We start from the raw sequence: 21,092 nt of genomic DNA, 5'->3' as shown, positions 1-21,092 counted from the left end.
CTCACTGTTGATAATACATTGATTATTCCAAGAAGTCTTTGGCAAAAAGCTCCTTTTCTCGAATCATGATGTTGGCTGCTGACAGTAACCAAAAGTATGTGAGAAATCTGCATATTTATTTACCCTTTCTTCATCTGACTTTAATGAAATGTCTAATAGTGAGACTGAAACAGTGTGGCCATTGAACAGGCTATGATTGAAGTGACGGTCAGTCCCCCCGTGTTGCTTACATTGGACCTGCTCCTTGAGATTAGAATAATATAGGCACATAAGCCTTTGCTTGTTCACAGCCTCCTCACCTACGGCCTCCCCGCTCCTGTTCGCTCTGAATTATGTAATTGCACTGAGAACCTTCTGCATCACGTCTCCTGCTTGACCACATTGGAGAAGAGACATAAACTCTCTCTTAAGGGGAATTTTGGTCGTTATGAGGGGTATGATTGATCTGAACCCTGGCCGTCCAATAAGAGTGACTGAATGGACCTGAAAAAAAAAAAAAACCAAACCACTCCTTCCCGCCTCCTTTTCCCTCTGGTTGCAGATGTCAAGCAGGAAGAGGAGGGCAAATTGAGCACAGAGAAACCTCTCAGATCCTTAGCTGCCCGTAAAAGCAAAAGATAACATAAAAAAATGAGTGTATTTCACAGGAAGGCTAAAATAAACCCAGCTGCATCATGTTTCTGGAAGAAAGGTGGGAAAACAAATCTACACTTTGGTTTCAATGTTCAGTTTCAGTCTAAGTATGAATGAAAAATTATTCAGCTACAGGAACAATTTAAAAAGCTCATGTGAACATCTGATAAGTTTAACAGAAAATGCAGCTTTGATTGTATATTGTAATCTCAAAGTTTCTTTATTCCAAATATCTTCATGATTTAGTGAAGCCACCCATTGTTATGACCTGCTGCAAATGTAATAACTATGATCCTATCATTTCCCAACATTACACGCATAATCTGTGTTAAATACAGTAATTAATGCACTGATTTAACTCATCTCTACTGATGTGAATTCCCTTTTAGCCTAATCCTTATTGACAGAGGCCTCCATATCATCAATATCCTTTGGTTTGCATGCTGCAATCTCCTTTTTCAACTTGTAGCGGAGACTTTCGCTAGAGTTCAAGTCAGGCCACAAATATGGCCACCTTAGCACCATGGAGCCCAGAAATATTCAAAACAATTGCAGATTTCATCTTAAAACCTTCGTTAAATTTAACCAGCAGGCTTGTTCAGATTGAAATTAATGTCAGTGTTTTGGAGAGGCTCAGCCAGAGTCCACACTTGAATCAGACAATGAATCTTCAGAGGGAGCTATAAATTAGAGTGATGACTAGGAGTATCACTGTAGGCATGTTGTTTTTTCAGCAGATTCTTCATTCTTTAGTGTCACCAGAAAACCACTTTGGGTTTTTGTCCACCTGGCTCCTTAAACTGGTGACAGCTTTTGATTACTTCCTCTTGCTGCCAATTTCAGCCAGCATAGATTCTGTACTTTTGACTTTAAACTTGTGAATTTGACCAGGACCTTTTCTGTCTTCTTTGAAACATTTTAGACAGTTCTCTTGAAACTGCAGTAAGAGTTGAATAATTTAAAGTCTTGGTAAATTTTGAAATGTACAAGCAATGCCCAACACATTTTTTTCCCAACAAGAAGTCCTGTTTATTTCAGCTACATATCATGTGACTCCAACATGAGGAAATAAAAACAATGCATTAACTGGAAAAAATAAAGTGGCGCTCTAGCAAGTAATTTACTTTCAGTGTGATTATTACTTTTAATTTTGTGATATATTTTTTATGCTACAGAAGGCAACTTATCCATCAGTTGTAAGGTGTAAATTGTAGTAAAGGTTAACAGATTCATGAGTCACATTTACTGTCTGCAGCCATCGGTTTTGTACTCGTCAATAAATTCATTGAACTCATTACAAGTACGTGTGTTTGCAGATTTTTTGCAGTCAGTATCTAGAGGTTTATTTTCCACCCAGGTGTTTGATTCCAACAGATACTGCATGCTACAAAGACAGAAAAAAACAGTTACAGTGTATTTAAAACTGTATTTTTGTTAATAAAACTTATGTTACTTACTTTCCAGTTAAGTCCTTAGTGGATCCATCTTTGCCCATAATCAGATACTGTCTTCCTAATTCTAGCTGGCCTTTGCACTGAAGCCTTTTGGCAAACACCCGAACACTGTTGATTGTCACACGCAGGTCTCCATCTGGTAAACAAAAAAATATATATTTCTAACCATAAAAAAGCCCAAAAAGAATTTAAAAACCTCTATTTCAACCTCCCCTGGTTGCTTTGGTTGGTCACTTACGATATTTGAGGATGTCGACGACTTTACTGCTGTACAGCTCAAAGTTGCTCTTAACAGAAATATTCTGGACTTCTAAAATGTAAGCTGGTATAAAGACACACAAATACAAATCTGAATAGTCTGTTATGGATGATAGATTTTTAAATTAAACATACCTATCACGGTTTTATTTGAAGTAGTACATGATTTAGTAGCACATGACTTTTTTTATTTATTGGATTGTGTCTCTCAATAGATATAAAAATGATAAAAATACAGCAAATCCTTAGAGTTATTTGCCAACAATATCCTCGCAGAATAGTAAATTCTTTTAGAAATTACTTACCATAATCCACTCGGGGGGAGAAGCATGCATATTCAAAACGAGTATTCTTTCTTATGTTTTTGGCTCGGTTAGATTTGAAGGTCTCTTGTATTTTATGACAGGGTCCTAGAGAAAGCACACAATGACATTTGCAATCCATAAGTGAAACATGCTTAACAGAAGTAACATGGGTCCAAATGTCTTTTTCTCAAATTCTAAGACACATACGTAAATGTACTTTCTTAATGGAGCAAAACAGAAAAACAGGCAAAATGTGGTGCTAAAAACCTGTCCCAGGTCACAGATGCACAAAAAGTGCTTGTGGACTTTAAGAGTCAGTACATGTGCTGTCTGATCATTTTTATTTCATGTTGGTTGTTCAGAAATTATAGTTAAAGTCCAGGCGACAGTGTCCAGCTAAACCAATTAGACAGAGGAACTCCTTTATTCCAGCACTTTTTTTTACCCACATAAACATAACAGTCACCAGGTCTGATTTTAAGATGCCTTTTTTCATATCAGTTCAGAAGTGATTATGATTCTGCAATTCATGTTTAAGTACAAAAATAATTTTTTGTTAATAAAAAAATTGTCTGATAGTAAAAACTGAGGTTTGAAAATAGTGATAATTCATTTTCACATTATTTTAGAAAGAAAAAGAAAAAGGGATTTTATGCATTTCTAATTATTCCTGTTCATGCCAATGATCTATGCGTCCAATGGCATCAAATGTGTGAATAAAGAAAATCTGCATGTATGTAAGATAATCTGTATTAATGGAAGCTGTCCTGTGAAAGCCTCAGAGGACATTGGAGGACAGTAGCAAAAAAAATCCCCAGACTCATAAAGGTTGAGGAACGCAGCAGATAGGTCAAAGAGAAAATTGTGGAAAGATTTAAAGCAGGTTTAGGTTATTAAGCGATATCCCAAGCCCAAAAAGAGTAGGATTTCCACCCAAACCTGAGGGGCCAGAGCAGCAAAACATATCAAAGTGATCCTTCTATTACACAGTTGTGCAGTACTGCATGTTGGTCAAATACATGCAAATTCAATTAAATAATGGTTGTGTTTGTATAACATGGAAAAGGTAAATCAGTAGGAATATGGTTAGATACTGTATGTGTACATATTTTTGAAGCGAGTGCCTACTTTCTGCACACTGGCAAACATCCTCTGAGCACAAGGTGGAGACCAACTTGCTTCTTCGTGAAGGAGAGTAGAACACGGTGCACTTTATATCTGCAAAACAAAAATAATAAATTCAACATGGGTGACATTAAGCGATTATGTAAAATAGAAAAGAATATACTACCAGGTTCATAGTAGTCATAGAAGACAGCTGGGGCAGGCTGCAAAAGGCCAATTGGCACCATCTGAGTAGCAGTAAAGCTCACACATTCCCTGGCTTCATACATCTGGAGACAAAGAGAAAACCCATGTTACTACTGGACATCCGAAATATCCTAATTTTAACTCAATTTTAACCGCACCTCATTGAAGTACATCAGCAATCTTCCAGATGACAGCTCATAATGACTAATGTATTGCTCTGGGGGTTCTTTAAGCTGAGATGGAAAAAAAAAATCAACTCTGAGAAAATAGACAAAACATTTATTCGGGGTAACTACTGGATAAAATGTTTTGGTCTAAATTAAATAAGAATTTAAATACATGAGAGCAGTAGATGATTGGAAAGTAGTTTTCTATGAGACAGTAACTGGTTTGAACTTTATTACACTGAACACAATTTGATTTTTCTGTGTAATATTGGTAACACTTTATTTGAAGGGGTGTGCATAAGACTGCCATGACACTGTCATGACATAACACCTATTATGTTATGAGCATAAAGGAATAGATATGAATTTTTATGACAGTTGTCATGAAGTGTCATTCAGCAAATAACACTTTTAATGCAAAGTTTCTTTAAAAATTACATTAAAAGTCCATTAAAAGTGGTAACTTTGCTTTAAAATTGTCATTATTTACTGAATTACTCTTCCTGACAACAACCACAAACATTGATAAAGACTTGTTCATGTTCATGAAGGTGTTATGTCATATTTATGACAGTGTCATGTCAGTCTTATGCACCCCCTCCAAGTAAAGTGTTACTGTTATATCTTGTGATTGAGTTTGTAATTATGGAGACATAGGGGGAATTTTAATTGCAGATTAACCAAGTCACTGGTCTCTAAATTCTCCTAATTGCTAACATGTTGCTAACATGTATTGAAAGTTAGTAAATAATTTGCAGGTAGTTTTATTCTTATTGTTTTTCAAAACATGTATCATCCAACACATCTGTATAGTTCAGCATTTTACATTTACAGTAAGACGTTTACATCCCCTGAAGAAAGACCGGCACAACATTTCTGGAAACAATTATTAAGACATGCCTGGCTGAGTCACATATAAAATGATCCTTTACATTGTCAAATGAGCTTTGAAGAGGAAGTAGAACAACAAACCCTTTCCAGATCTTCAACTTTCACCTCAAATCCACTAAGTAATGTGATGTCTGCAATGCCCATTCCAGTGAGAGGGTTATTTGGGTTATAACTATGAGAAGAAAAACAAACAAACAAACAAACAAACAAAATCAATCAAATTATGTGTGTTTACCTTTTCTTCTTTTGCTATTGCAAATTCTGTTTTCTAAGAAGGAAATTGTTCTGAGAAAACATATTTGACCCCTAGCGGAATATTTAAGGTTTTTATTTTACTGTCACAGTTAAATGTCATAATCAAACAAAGTTTACTATCATTCAAGACAACCAGAGGAACTACATATGGTTGTTCCTCTGGTTCATATGAATATATGACAATATTCATGTTTCCAAATGAATATATATTTTTTACAAAAGCTGTCCAAATAAACTTGGACCATAACTGTTTGGCAAGTGACTGGAGGTGGCAAACAGCCACAGAGAGTCATGCTCGTACCTATGGACAATTTAGGGAGGAAGCCAGAAAAAATAAAAGATAAAATAAATGTAGCAACAGGAAAGAAACTAAAGTGGACATAGCAATAAACCAAGAAAGGATAATACTAATCAAATGAAACTAAATGGAAATGAATGAAGAACAAAATGCAAGAATAAACTAAGAAACCAAAGTAAATACAGAGGAATAAACTGGTATGGCAAGACCTTTCGAGCAATAATTAATACTGAGGACTGTATGGCAAGAATAAAAATACACTATTTCCAGATAAAAGGTAAAATAATATTGTTGAAGTGTTATGGGTTTGTTGAGACCACATCTAGTACTGAGAATAAATATATGTTACAGACCATAACAGTAAAGAACTGATCAATCACTTATTTATGTTTTTAATTAGATTTGATATATTTATTTCTTTAATATTATTTTTCATGTCTGGGTTTATTGTCATGAGGCTGATGACTCCATGATACTTTCAATTTGACTCATTAGGATTTGATTAAGAACCAGATTTGTTCCTTGTAATTTCTGTCCAATAAAACTATTAATCTATAAATCAATAGACAGGTCTATATAAAGATATAATCCATGTTTCTGTCCTATACTGTATTTGTATGGCATTAAAATGACCTGGAACTTTTGTTTTTCCACTGAAAGCTCTGGTTTGCACAATAAATGCCATGTGGTGAAGTTTTATGGATGATGCTCTGATGTCCCGTTCTCCTGAAGGCAGCACAGAGCTGCACCACCAGAAACCGACAGAAACACTGAAGAGAAGAAGAGTTATGATTAATGTAGTTAATGTTCTATCCATGTTTTAATGTTGCAGAGCTCAGTCGTTTTGCAAATAGTTCAAAGTTTAAACTGGCATGTTGTATATCTTTTATCTGCTCATTTTGTGCAAGGTTTAACAACTAGAAAATGGCACAAAATACGAATATTTTTTACACTTACTGGCTGCTGTTAGGCCTACCAATTTTAACTTGAATGTTCATTGCATTTTTCGTAGACACCTGTGAAAATAATTTCTATTCCCATGACTTTTTTGTTCTCTGGGAAATAATTTTTGATGATAAATTCAGAAACAAGCATAAAAATCAAAACATCTACAATAGTGATAGTAATACTAATGATAAAATAATGGTCAGTGCAAAGTAGCCTGCAAATTCTTTGGTGGGGGGCGATGAGGGACGTGGTTAAAGGTTAGGGGGGCGCTGGCCCGAAAAAGGTTGAGAAATACTGGTCTAAAATAATTAGAACAAAAAGTTGAGTCAAATTTCTTTCACATCGACAACATCAGTAATTGATTCAAAGGTTTAATTGTTGTTGTGGCCTTCATAGGTTTAGGAGCCAATTATTTTGAAGTTGAAGCTGTCTTGAATAGCTTTTTCTCTAATAAATGAAGTCATCATTTGAAAACTGCTTATTGTATTTACTACGGTTATTGTTTTTCTGAAATTGCTTCATTTGGAACATTTATGTGTGAAAGAAAGCTAAAAACAGAATCCTATAATAGGTCAAGTTCCTTTCACAGTACCGTGTCTACAGTGGATTATCAACTAACCTGACACAGACAGTGTAAGTAACAATGCTGTCTGAATTTACATCATTTTCAAGATCTCTTCTGCTTCGTGTGAGAGCATCAAACCGGTCAATCGCTGATTGTGCTTCTCTGGTCTGCTTTCCCTCAGTAGCATCATAGTCGTCGTAGTAGTCATAATTTTCTATGATCTTTTCTGCAAACACAGAGATGTTGGTAAGCAAAAAGTGTTATTGATTTCTGTTAAAAGTATTATTAAAAGGCTTACCAGTGTATTTGACTTTTCCCTCCACTTTAACACTGATATTAAGTCTGGAACAATCCTCCTCTGAGTCCAAGAGATGGTAAGCCTTCACAGTCTGCAATAGAGTAGGAGATTTACTGTAAAGTCTATAGGTGTCAGTCATGAAATACAGAAAGAGGAAATGAAAGCAGCTCACTTTCAGCTTGATATTTCCTTGCCCCCTCAACTCTATTGTAATGTTTTTCCCACTGAGTTTCTAAAAGGAAAGATAAGAACAAAAATTACTTGAGAAAGACATGTTCCTTTCCCATTGTGTGGAAAAATACTCTTTAATACCTGGAGGTCTTTTTCCACCTTTTCTTTTACATTTTTCAGTTGAAGCTCAATAATGTCATTTTTTCCTGAGACTGTGAACTCTGCTGTAACATCTATGATAGAACGAGGAGTAGTCTTTGATAGTTCATATTCTGACAAGGCCTCCAGCGCCATGATGGTGTCCTGGCCAGAGAGAAACCCTGTTAAGTTATCTTTAACTTGTCCTGCTTTTTCTGATTATTGTATAACATATGACAACAAAAATATCAAAAACTACAGTCTCCAAAAAAAGAGGACTGTTACCTGAGTTGACCGGTAGCCCCCCAAATAGTTTTCATGGCGGACTAACCAGCAGGCTGTTAGGTTTGCCCAATGAGTGTTGTTATTTTTCACTGCAGCAAGGAGAGCGTAGGCTGTTGTCTCAATTGTGACGGCCTTCTGTCTTTCTGGACCGGTGCTATTTGTCCACATATAGCAACCATTCTCGTCTTTTTTTAAAAAAAAAGGATACAAAGAAAAAAGCAACAATAAATAGTTACATGTTCAATGCATATCAAAAGTACTCTGAATACCAGGTTGCAGTAGCTAAAAATCCATTGGTTGAGGGAGTGGGGGGCACGGCAGTATTATTGTCATATATATGGCAAAAAGAAGACATTTTGGAAATTCTAAGTTACTTTGAGCAAGAAAGGTTTAGTCTGACTCAGAGTCAGAAAACATTATATAATTTTCATATCTTTTTCAACCTCAGATGTTGTCTATATATAAAAGAGCACAAAACAAGTTATATCAAACAATTAATTTGATATATCCCCTGCTCAGCATCCGTTTGATTACACATGCCTGTTTTAACCATTGATTGAAGTTTCTCCCAGGCACGAAGTTGATTGTTCTCCTTTGGCTGGTCGACTGATAGGCAATACGCTGTTATAGCCACTGCATAAGTATGGCTCAGCTCTTCAAGCTGTGACGAGAGATATGTCGTTGCCTTTCTTATGGTTGCTTCCTGTTAAAAAGTAAAAAGTTGTACTTTTTTTAAATAAACAAAAAACAAAACATATATATATATAAACTTATGACAGTGTCATGCCGTATGACATGACATGACATTGTCATAAACATGACAACGTGACATAACCCCTGTCATGAAGCTAAAGGAGTTTTCATGATTGTGTTAGCAAGTGTTAGCAAAAGTGCTTCTGGCAAGACTGACAAGGATTTGTTAAAATATTGAAGACAATAGACAAAATACATTTGGTCTAAAAATGTAAAAATCAACAAAGATACAGTCAAGCATAATAGACGGACATGTTGTCATAAGACCAGCTTTATAGTATGTTATATTTTTAATTTGATTCTTAAAGATAAAAAAAAAAAAATCGAACTTTGAAATCTCACCACTTTATTTCGATCTTCAACTGTATGAAATGGAAGGGACCGGATCAATGCAAGAGTGATGAACGCAGTCATGGCGGCATCTTGGTCTTTCCCTTTCTATATAAAGGAAAGCTATATCTTTCACTTGAACTAGTTTTTATTGAATTGCAGTTTTGTCAAATATGTATACACTCCAATGTGCCTTACCAGGACATGTCTGTGTAACACAGGTTCTGGATCTCTGAATGAGCCATCGCTCTGCTGTACTGACATCAAGTATCTGACAGAGTGGTGAATTTCTTCTTCTGGTACAACTTTGAGCACTCGACCCCGCTCTCCATGACCATCTGTTTGACGCTCTGCCACCAGTGACAGAATTTTTACAACAAGCGCAGTCACCCTTAGGAAAATGAGGCACAAAAATTATTAAGAATTGGTTTTTAAAAGTTTACAGACTTTTGGTAAAATTCTAAGTTTTAAAGACCAAAAAAACTGACATGTTGATAAATAACCTCAAACATATCACATTTACATTGTAAAAATAACTGAAAGGCAGATATGTTGGGGTGTCATCATTTTTGGAGATAATTGGGCCCAAGATGCAGGTCTTGCACACTGAAAAAATAAAAATTGTTGAACCAACTTCATTGAGTTCAATTAGTAACAAGTAATTCAATTAAGTTTAGCCAACGTAACTTAATAAGTTGGTTTAACTTGACAAATTGAAGTCAGTCTTACTCATAATATTTAGTTTTCTTCAAATAAAGAACCAAACTAAGAAAGGATCTTCTTTTTTGGCTCAGGCAGCTTTTCAGGAAGCGAGTAATCAAAGAAGGGGAAAATATGAAGCAAAGATCTTCAGGCCTGGAGTCAAACCTGTGACGGCCGCGTCAAGGACTAGGGCCTCCTTGGGTTGTGCTTTAGCCCTGCACCACCAGCATGCTGGTTGGTAGAGGATCTGTCCCTTGTCAAGCTTGTATCACGATATCAGTTGTATACAAACGCAACATTGAACTTTATTGATTCAAGTTAAGTCAAAGTAAAAAGTTTCCTTAAGTTAAAAAAAATTGTAATTCAACATAAAAAAATAAATTGTCATCACTAAACCAAACAAAATAAGTGAGATTAATGTAAATAAGTCCATAACATAAACTACAGCCCAAATACACTTTTTAAGAGTGTGGAGACAGCGATAGGTGAAGAAGCATTAACAGGAGCTTAACAAAGGAAAAGACAGAGAGCCACGGCATTGGAGTGGCAAAAACAACAAAAACCAGGTGTCATAAAGTTAATGTTAGACTCTACTAGCAGTGAAGATACAGAAGAGCAGGGGTGTCTTCGAGGGCCGGCAGCCTGCATGTTTTAATTCTCTCCCTAGTGAACAATCTCCTCAGGAAGTCAGTTTTCTGCTTAAGCCTTCTGATGAGCCATCATTTGATGCACGTGTGTAAAACCAAGGAGAGAACTAAAACATGCAGGATGCCGGCCCTCGAGGACCGACTTTGGACACCCCTGCAGAAGAGACTTGATTCCTGACAAAGATGAGGTAACTGATTGGAAACAGAGTACAACTGTGAGGAGAGACCAGGCAGGTAAGCTGAGAAAGAGAGAAAGAGATGGTATGAGAGGAGCAGGGAACATGTAAAAAATCAGGGTTAGAGGCACAACATAAATTTACCATAAAGAACAAACTGAATACCAAGAATGGGGAAAAATTCCAGTCAAGGGATATATTAGTGTCTCTTTTGGACAACACCTATTCCAAAACTACAACACCTATACTTTTTAAATCTGGAGTAGACTATTCTACAGAAATGTCAGAATATATGAAACCAAGTGTGTGAACACAAGTATCTATAAATGCATTGCAAAAACACCCTGGACATGTCACCAGTGCATTGCAGGGCCACACAGAGACAAACAGGACAAACAACCACACACACACTCACAGGAGAATTTAGACAGACCAATCAATGTAACAGTCATGTTTTTGGATCGTAGAAGGAAGCCAGAGCACCCGGAGAGAACCTATGCATGCACAGGGAGAAAGACAACAGGCCAGGAATCGAACACAGGACCTTCTTGCTGCAAGGCAACAGTACTACTGCTGTGCAGCTAATCAAACAATTGTATGCCATTTATCAAATTTAAGAAAACATCCATAGCTGTCTGACTTCTTGGTTCTTTTCTTCAGTTGAAACAAAGTTCCAGCATAGTCCAAGATATAAGCTGACCAAAAAGGATCAAGAAAAATCTCTTCCAAAATACATCTTATTTGAGTGTGAGAGTATGAAGGACTGATCTTACTAATCTGAAGATCCTTTGCAAAAGTGTGTTAGTATTAACAAGTCAAGAAGAATGAGGCTGATGGACTGTAGTTAATGAATGTGCATAAATGGTTTACAAATTTTTGTTTCACTATTCCGTCATTAATTCATAAATTTTCCCCTACAAACTGTTTTTCAGTTAAATTCACAGGATAAATATTACACCCAAGGTGAAAAAGGTTTAGAAATTATTTGTCATGAAAATAAGTAACTCCCATACTCATAGAAGCGATCTAGAATAATTACTCACCAGTTACTTGAAGGCACAGATGACCATGCTCCATAGGATCCATCAGGTTTCTTGTATGTTAAAATTTTTATATAGCCTGAAAATGATTGAACCATTTAAGTTCTACATAAGTAAGAAAAGCAATGCCATTGAACCCATCATGTTTACTTGCAACTCTCATAAAGATGGGAAAACATCTTAAAATAAACTATGATTCCACTCCATTATTTTCATTTTAATCACAATTTCTTGTATCTTGACCAACCTTTACCCTAGATACGTTTATACCGAGGAGTCTATAATGCTAAGAAATCATTGCTTCCACCCAAAATGGCAGTCTCACAATTACTATGAAACAAAGGGAAGTAAAATATTATTGTCGTTAGATCTAACCAGCTTAAAGGTAGATTGTCTATGGTCATTTAATATTAAATCCATGACTTCATGTTTTCCTGAAATAAAATTAATAAAATAACCCCAAGGTATTGCCTTAGCCACTCTTTAAAAAACTAGAGGGTATACTATTTAAGTGTAACAGATCTCCTCATCCCTATACATAAGGAGGTTGCTACAAGAAAATAACTTCATTCGTACATTGATTTCTGCAGATTCATCACAAACAGTGATACTGCGTAAATAGCTGTGTGGTGTTTTCATACCAAATTCAATTTTATCAAAGGCTTCATCTCGGGCGCCAGCCTTTAGGTCAAACCACTGGTCACTCAGGTCAAGGTAGCGGATGGCTAAAGTTGTTGGTGCTAGTCTCACCATTGTCTGTTCAAGGCACCCATTGGGTAGTACAATGAGCCTTGAAACTATTTCTGGAGAGAGAAGATTCTTAACATGTGATCCCCCAAATCCATTCCCTGTTGATGAGAGCAGTGAAAGATTTAGACGCTTATAATTTCTGAGCTGAGTTGTAAATCTGAGCCCAACTGCAACCCACCTTCCATTGAAACAAATATATTGGAGTTGGAGTCGGGAACTGTGTTGTCTGGCAAAGCTCCATCAAGATGTATAGTCCGTGAGCTTCGCCCTGTTATGACAAAGACGTGTGCTTAAAAACAAAAACTTTTACAACAACCAAACAAGAATCGCTAAGAAATAACCAAAACTCACCATCTAAATAAAATACTTCTGTTTTTTCTTCTCTCTGCTCTAATCCCTCAGTCTTCAACAAAATTAAGCAGAGAAACCGATTACTATGTGATATTGGAAATCATTATTTAGCAGAACTCTTAACCTCTTACCTTTACGTTTAAGTTTTTCTCCAATGCATCTATTCCGCTCTCCCTTCCAATGTCATATAGACGTATTTTAATTGGTATAGGACCAGTTACCATGGGGACAACTGAAAAGTGAACAAACTGAGAAGAGTGGTTCTTTACAGTGATTTCAGTGAAGGAGGTGGTGGTGGCGGAAGCAGGGGAGCAGAGGCCTTCAGTTTGTTCCATATGTACTGCAGCCTGTACAAATGCATGTGCAAAAGTAGAGCAATGTCAATTTCCTTCTAAATATTTTGAGTAAACGGTTTTCTGAAACAATTATTCTATATAACTTATTTACCTGTAAATCGTTTTCACCATAGTTGTAGATAACAGGTGAAATGGACAGTTGTTCAAACCTTTTCACTGAGTAGGGCAGCCTCAGAGACACAAATGACTCTTTGAAAGCCCTGAGCTCATATGGCTTGACAACACACAGGCCTGACATGAATAAAGCAAGGATATGAGTTTGTTTTTTCAAATATTTAAAAGCTATAATGAAAGAAAGTCTTGTTTTGACAGTCTGCTCTCTTACCTGTTTCTGAAGATAAAGTGACTACTTGAATTTCCCACGTGGTGATAGAGTCAGGGAGCGTCAAAAAGTGCCTGAAACATTTTCAGCAACTTATACTTTAAAATACATTTTTAACAGTCGTTTCTAAAAATGTTTTGGCATTATTAGATGCAGTGGATTGCAACAGTGGATGTAATAAACCACTATATATACAATCCAGTATTATGCCGTCTTACCTTTTCTTTCCAGTTACCAAAAACTCTCTGAATTCAAAGCTTGGGGGGAAAAAATGTCTAATATACTGATTAGCAGTATCCAAAAAGAACTCTTCAATGTCAGCTGTTGTTGCAGCTAGAGGCAAGAAAAAAGTGCAATATTTGTATCAAGATTCTAAATTATATCTGGGAAATGTCACTTCCTTTAATTCAAAACAGGGTATCATCTTACTCCTTCCAAGTCCAATCTGAAGATCCTCTCGCATCTTTTTTTTCCTCAGTTTCTCAGCTGCAAGGCAGCACTTTAAGAAAGCAGCTGCACACATCTGATTCTTTTTCACTAGAAGGACCCTCCGCGATCTGGTCTCACATGTACTTTCAGTCATAGGAATGTGAGAAAATGCATGTGTACAGCATATTTTCAGCTCAGCATCTTCAAACTCTAATGCTGGGAAAGAAAATAATATATATTTAGTATTGTTACAACACTTATTGTAATATTATCAAAGCAAAAAGGTTTGGCCTTAAATTTTACCCATTTTCCTCTTTTCTTCTTGAAGGTCCACGGCACGCCTTGATCTCACATTTTGTGATCCACACCCAAAAGCTGCACAAAAATATTGTTAAAATATGATCAATATACAAAGTATGAATGAAAAGTCATGTTACATCTTTATTTAGTAAAAATAAATATTAGAATTTCCCAAAACAGAAGCAAGGTGCAAGGTTTGAATGTACCAAACCAGATCTTTATCACCTTAGGGTGTTTTCCCACCCAAGGTGATAAGTCTATTTAAAATGAACTCTGGTTCACTTCTGTCCAATGTTGACGCAACAATCGCAGTAGAGTGCGGACCAAAATATATGTGGTAACTTTCTTTCAAAGGATCTGTTTTTTTACAGTTCTAAGTCAGTCTTTCTCAAACTGTGGTCCCTGGACCACTGGTGGTCCGCAGGCGCCACCTAGTGGTACGTAAGGTACTGTATGTAAACAACTGTTTACTTGCCTTGTCGTCAGCGCACGACTCTACTGCGGAGGACCAAAACCGACATAATAAGAAATAAAAGAATAAATATATAAATAAAAGAATAAATATATATCCGACATATATAAATAAAATAATAAATATATAAATACAAGAATAAATATATATCCGACATAATAAGTAATAAAAGAAGAAATATATAAATAAAAGAATATATATCCGACATAATAAAAAATAAAAGAATACATATATAAATAAAAGACGAAATATATATTTTTGATAGGAATTAAAAGCATAAATATATATTTTTGATAAGAAATAAAAGCATAAATATATATTTAGTTTTACCTTTTCCTTACACATGAGTTTCTGTGAAGAAAATAGATATTTTGCTTTGCCTTGTTTTGCTTCTCCATTTTCTGCTTGCTGTTTTTCCGTTTGCTGTTTTTCTGCTGCATCGTTATGTTAATGAGGAGAGCTGCCTTCTCTGTCTACTATTGGCCAATAGAGCTTTGGAACCAACATCACTGCATCAGACGTCGGGCATTTAGGTCCAGTCGCTCGGTGCCATCTTTGCAGGCCACAGACCAAAACAAACTTCATCCCGGTGTTTTTATTGCGTTACCGACTGTAGTGAAGTGAACCTCCGAGTGCTTGAGGAGGGAGCTAGAAAATGGCTGGCCAAAATTAGCGTTCATAAATCTGACCAACCTTGAGCTATATATATATCCCCAAGTGTAGTTTTTAAGTGAGATATTATTTATTAAAAGGAAAATGCTTTTCAAATCAACATATGAATTCATAAAACTGCTTCTGTTATGGACTATTATTAACCAAACAGTTTCAGTAACCACACTAGAAACTGATGACTACCAGACCTGTCAAATCAAGTACTCATAAGTCTGGCTGAATCCAAAAAGGAAACATTGAGATTTTACAAAAAGGTCAGAGTTCCCCCTAGATGAACTACATGTCCTTTCTTTGTATATGAGGTTTAAAATCTGCGTATTGGATTTAAAACAGCAATAAATGTTTAAATCATTGTTCAACAAACTTTATTATAATATATTCAAACAAAATATATTCAAATAAATAAATTAAAGACTAGGCTAAATATTAATTGAGTACAGAGGAAGAACAATTCTGTTGGACATCAGAATCTTATGGCTTCTAAATCAGCCAGAATCCAATATGCGGGACTTTCGATTTTTCACAATTCTTTCAAACTTATTTGTGTAACCTGCTCAGGCCAGATTCTCTTGACAGAAGTTTGAGACACAATCAGTAAAAAACAATTTAGTTTTTCAAATTGAATTTCTCAAGTCAAATTCCATAAACTATATATAGCAAAGATTGATAAAAGAGAAAGTTTTGAAATTCAATAGAAGGCCTATTCAAAGCCACCAGGGTAGATTGCAATAAAGAACATATAAGATGCCACTTCAATGGGAATTATCTACTTTCTTACCTTGCCTCCATGGTGATTTGGCCTGAGAAATAAAAGAAAGGCCAGCATCAATGAACACTTCTGCTGGGTCAGAGCCTCCACTATAGGCACAACCAAGATCATATGAAGCCATGGTAGAAAACATCTGCAAAAGTAAAAAAAAAAAAAATTGAATTTCTATTTCTAAGAATTCCAATAATAATAATAATAATAAAAACTTGTCTGCAGTGTGTATTACCTGTTTGGCTGTCAATTTATTATCAGCTTTGAGACCATAGAGTGCCTTATCCACGGCTAGCAAAGCCACTTTAGCTGTCTGGCCATGCAAATCTATGTCCAGGTTAATGTGTCTCCCTGGTATAGGCTGTCTGTTATGTTGAACCTAAGGGGAAGTAGAGATATTGTTTGTTTCATCATACTTTACATACAAACTTATAAATCATATATACTTCACATAAACTCAAGTCTTCAGTTTATGAACTTCCAACAATTACTTGTCAAACATTTCTCACAATTAATGTAAGTCTATTGTATAGAAATCATCAAATGCCCTGAAATGGCATAAACTGGGTTGATGTTCTGTTTGCTAGCTGTCTCTCTGGATTCTTATCCGTTCTGTGTACTCACTGTGACTTTTATCTCGCATTCATCCCTGACATCGACCCACACAGAGTCGGCAATGATGTCACCATTGTTGCCGTGATAGTAACCAATCAGACGGAAAGATGGAACCATATCAGCCGTTATCGTCACACTGCCTGCAGTGCGCGTACCATAGCGATGTGAACCTTTTGTTATTATCATCCCACGGCTCAAAACCTGCAACACATGCAATTAAATGATAAATTATCAAAAATGTCATACACTGACAAAAATGGTTATTTTTATTTTTATAGGTTATTTTTCTTTTTATACTACATGTCAAAGTCTAAGTTTCTCACCATGTAATAAATGTATCCACCAGGGTTTGGTACAGTTGATGTGAAAAATGTTAGAGATAGGACCTCACCCACATGGTAAACCTTGTTGGTAAATGATATGTAAAGATAACTTTCTGTTGGTGATGAAGCAGGTTTAATCATTTTGCTCCTTTGAAGATCACCTGCAGAAACCTATAAGAGACAGAGGCTTAATGAGCATCAAAATGATTAGAATAAATGGTAGTTCTTGTAACTGAGTTTGTAAATGCTTACATCAACTCTAACCGAAGAGGTAGGATTAAAATTAAAGGCAGAATACACTCCCCCGTACTCATTAGTGACGTCTGAAGCCTGTTGGTTTGCTATGGAAATAGTTACTGACACACCAACCACAGGGGTGCCGTCAGGGTGTCGAACAGTCCCCTATATAAGAAAAGGGGTGCAGAATGACCATAAAGAAACAAATTGATAAAAATAGAATAGTCATAAGGGGAATGGCATGTTGTATTGTAATTAAAATGTTAAACTTTTGTCTCTCTCCAACTCACCACCACTTCAACAGGATATCCAGGAATGAAATACGACCGAGTTCGAGACAGGTCTATGCTGTATTTATGAGGAAAGATGGGAAGGTAAAGTTTTTCCTCTTGTACTTCACCATCTAAATAAATAAATTCACACAGTAACGTCACTTTTTTCTGCACGTATGTACACACTGATCTTCAATATATCAACAAGTATCAGACAAAATACTCAAATAGATTCATAGTTTAATAACAAAATGTAAAGCCTTAAAAACAAAATACTCCCTCCAACTACTCTAATAATTTAATCTAACCTAGACTACATTAAAAGCACAACATATGCTCCATCACAAACACAATGTTTATCTGTTTGAACATTATATATATTGTCTTTGTAGTGTATTCAATTGAATAAAGCTTGGAAAGGATTTGCGAATCATTGTATCCTTATTTTTATGTTTTACAAGATGTCCCAACTTCATTGGAATTAGGGACGTAGTTGTTGCTTTCTGTGCTAAAACCTATGAAAACTGAATATAGTGTATCTAAGTTAAAAAAAAAAGCTTTTTCAGTGTTGAATCTGATATTTATCTTGCACTTGTGATTTAAATGTCGCTATAACCTGATAATTCATATGTAAAATTGAAAGATGCAATTTTTACTCTGCCTTTGTGCTAATAAAATGTTATTTTAAAAATTACTTCGCAAACATATTTTTTTCTTCAATTTCACTGTGATATTTTCTAAGATATCTTGACATCTTATTTTTATTTCCTATTACTTGTGTTTATTGCACAAATAATATTAATCCAATGTATTCGAGTCACTGGTTGCAGTAATGGATGATAAAGTATCTTTAAAATAACAACCACAATAAATGAATTAGTGTTAGACACACAGGAAACAATTTTCCATTTGGTAATTATAATCTCCACACTCATTCTTTAGTTACATAACAACAGGAAGACTTTTGGAACTGAGTGTAAAAGGTGTTGGATGTAGGACACTGAGGGGGTTTTTACTTTGAATGTTGGTGACAAATACTCCCACGTAAAGCTGAGATCCACTGTTCTGCAAGTCAGAGAGGGTTCGGTTCAGCTGTGTCCAATCAATGTCTTTTAGCCGAAGAGTAGCTCTTCCTCTTCCATCTGTGACCTGTGAAAACAATTTTTATTGTTATTTCCCCACATCTCGAACGTGCAAAAGCAGAAACTGTAAATAGAAAGTGTTTTCCTCACCGAACCAGTCTTTTCCAGACCCCTGATGATGTGAGGTGCTTTTTGACCTTTTGTCATGTAACCAAACTGGCAGTGGAAAGCACCTTTGACTCTTTCACCATATGAATACCTGGAAAACAGAGCACAGAGAGTCTGCATAAATACAAAATGCATCATTAGTGCATTTTGTATTTGTATTAGACATGTTTTAAATGCCTAGAATATGGTTAGGCCAAAACGTTTATTGTCTCCACTTGTCAATTAGATTTGCTGTTGGATGACATAGATAGCAGACACATCCAACAGCAACAGTCAGTCAGTCCATCTGTGACTCCTCCTCTCAAAGGAGAAGACTGTACAGCTGAAAACATGTAAAATAATTCCATTTTAAACTACATTTATTGATAAAAGTAACTCAATGACTGAAAACAGCCTCCTCTAATTCAATGTTTCACACAATACTCCACAAATAAGCAGATTCACATGCACTCAATTAAACAAAATAATAATTTTTTAACTTTTCTTTTATGTTCTACTAATAGCTTATTTCAAGAGTTTCTGACTAGAGTAGAATAAAATGCTCCTTAAGTGTCACTGTGATTTGTATTTACATTCATTCTTGCAGTTTCTGATCATAACCCTGCAGAGTCAGGAAAATCATCAGTGGGATAAAAAAAATAAATAATTTGAGCTCAATCAAGTTTTGTTGAAGAACTTTAGAAAATGCTTGGTCCGAAGGGTGAAGTGTGGGTGAAAGGTCAGATCCTGAGTGTGGAAGTCATAATATTATTGACAAAGACCATTTGATTTCAAAAGATAACCTTCTGCAGGAGCAAATTCACAATAATTGGCACTTACATCGCTGAAATGGTGAAGTTAAACTCTTGATCACTCAACAAAATGTAACGTCGTTCTGTTTCAATGCTCACTTCAAAGCTCGGTAAAACTGTAAAAAGGACCAAACAATGTGACGTTTCAAAAGGTTGTTTTTTTTATCATTTTATATCATGTTGAATTTTTTAAATATAACAAAAATATTTTTGTGAATTACTCTGAGATACATTTCTTGATAAGATTTGTCTTACCAAACTTTTGAACTTTGAACTCTCGTACAGCAGCCTTCGCTTCATCATCCTCATAGTGTGCCGTGATCTTGAATGTGCCCGATCTACAAAAAGAATCTTCTAATTACTTCAGTTGATTCTGTTTCCATGTCAATGCAGGTTTCACAGTTTATCTTTAAACATACTCAGAGACACTCGGTATTGGGAAACTGCCTTTGAGAATCCCATCTGTTCTCTTCAAGGTCTTCATTATTTTGTTTCCGGCAGCATTCTGTTCCAAGCAAAGTGCATACATTTTTAGTATAAAATATTTTTTGTTTTGAGTTTTGAGGGTCAAACACATCTACTCACAAACACTGATATGTAGACAGTTCCTTCATGTGGTCTAAACATGTGATTAAGAGTGAAAATCCTGTAGTTCACTGAAAATAAAATAGAAAATAAGAAATGCCAAACTTCTTGACTATACTATGTTGTTGATGATTTTTCAAAGTAATTGTTTTTTTACCTTTCTGTGTTGGGTTGTACATTGGCTGATCAGTTTGTATGAAGATATATCCCCTGTGGTTTGAAACCAGGACCTTTGTTATTTTCCTTGTACGGTCATCGAGGACCTCTGCCACAAGATCAAGGTATGGTCTTTCTGAATATCGTCTCTTGCTTTGTGACCATTTGTCTCTGTCTATCTATAAATATGCAAAGAAAACAAACTTGGTAAATACAATTATTTTTCTTCCAGAATACATCTTTTGAATGTAAATAAATGTTCATACCATTAGCTCAACAATGTTCATGTCCTCCTCTGTTCTACATTGTGTCTGTTTCTTTTCAGACATAAGCTTCCCTTGCTCTTCCAGGTACACACTCACAGGTTTGTTGAGGTATTTACCTTCCATCTGGACAAGCACTTTCTCTTTGACACCCACATGAAAGACACTGGGGGCTGAGATGAAGAATCTGTGCACAAATTGAAGAGGTTTAGATTTTGTTGTATCCTTTAATGGCATCCTTTGCATCGCCTGCATTCAATGCATGCTGATAAACAATTGTAGTGCAACATATTTAACATTTTAAAAATAATAGTATTTAGACAATATTTCACAGACAAAAAGTTACATGCAAAGGCTATTATGGAATTATTGTTCAGATTAATTGTGAACAACAATTGGCATAATAATATTGCATACAAATAGATAATTAGAATTTCATTTACCTCTGGCCCAATGTGTCCTTCAGTATTGAGATCAACAGAAGCAGTGAAATCAGAGACCACTTCATTTTGCAGCTCTGTTACTCTTTCTGCTCTGACAGAGGCTCTGGCATAACTGTGGTT

General features: G+C 35.7%; 1 protein-coding gene across 1 annotated transcript; it reads right to left on the bottom strand.

The window, feature by feature from the left end:
• Positions 1–1,637: 1,637 nt before the first annotated feature.
• Positions 1,638–21,092, bottom strand: c4b (complement C4B (Chido/Rodgers blood group)). The gene is made up of 41 exons (XM_008432456.2): positions 20,973–21,092; positions 20,533–20,716; positions 20,268–20,445; positions 20,111–20,181; positions 19,945–20,030; positions 19,781–19,863; positions 19,554–19,641; positions 18,717–18,825; positions 18,501–18,633; positions 17,503–17,615; positions 17,228–17,377; positions 16,976–17,146; positions 16,662–16,853; positions 16,273–16,416; positions 16,056–16,179; positions 14,137–14,208; positions 13,834–14,049; positions 13,623–13,737; positions 13,408–13,478; positions 13,174–13,313; positions 12,858–13,073; positions 12,727–12,778; positions 12,554–12,643; positions 12,267–12,473; positions 11,629–11,704; positions 9,259–9,451; positions 9,073–9,168; positions 8,518–8,680; positions 7,978–8,162; positions 7,696–7,857; positions 7,556–7,615; positions 7,384–7,474; positions 7,140–7,311; positions 5,101–5,191; positions 4,120–4,194; positions 3,942–4,044; positions 3,779–3,868; positions 2,651–2,755; positions 2,326–2,409; positions 2,091–2,223; positions 1,638–2,017 (listed from the first exon to the last, which is right to left on the bottom strand). Exons 1-41 carry the CDS (start codon positions 21,035–21,037, stop codon positions 1,876–1,878), a joined length of 5,091 nt encoding a protein of 1,696 aa, XP_008430678.2. The 5' UTR covers positions 21,038–21,092; the 3' UTR covers positions 1,638–1,875.

The sequence above is a fragment of the Poecilia reticulata genome, chromosome 16, assembly GCF_904066995.2.
Source record: "Poecilia reticulata chromosome 16, P_reticulata-male-v2, whole genome shotgun sequence".
Classification (NCBI taxonomy): Eukaryota; Metazoa; Chordata; class Actinopteri; order Cyprinodontiformes; family Poeciliidae; genus Poecilia; species Poecilia reticulata.
Note: the sequence above shows the minus strand (reverse complement) of the source record. Positions and strands in the feature narration are given on the sequence as shown.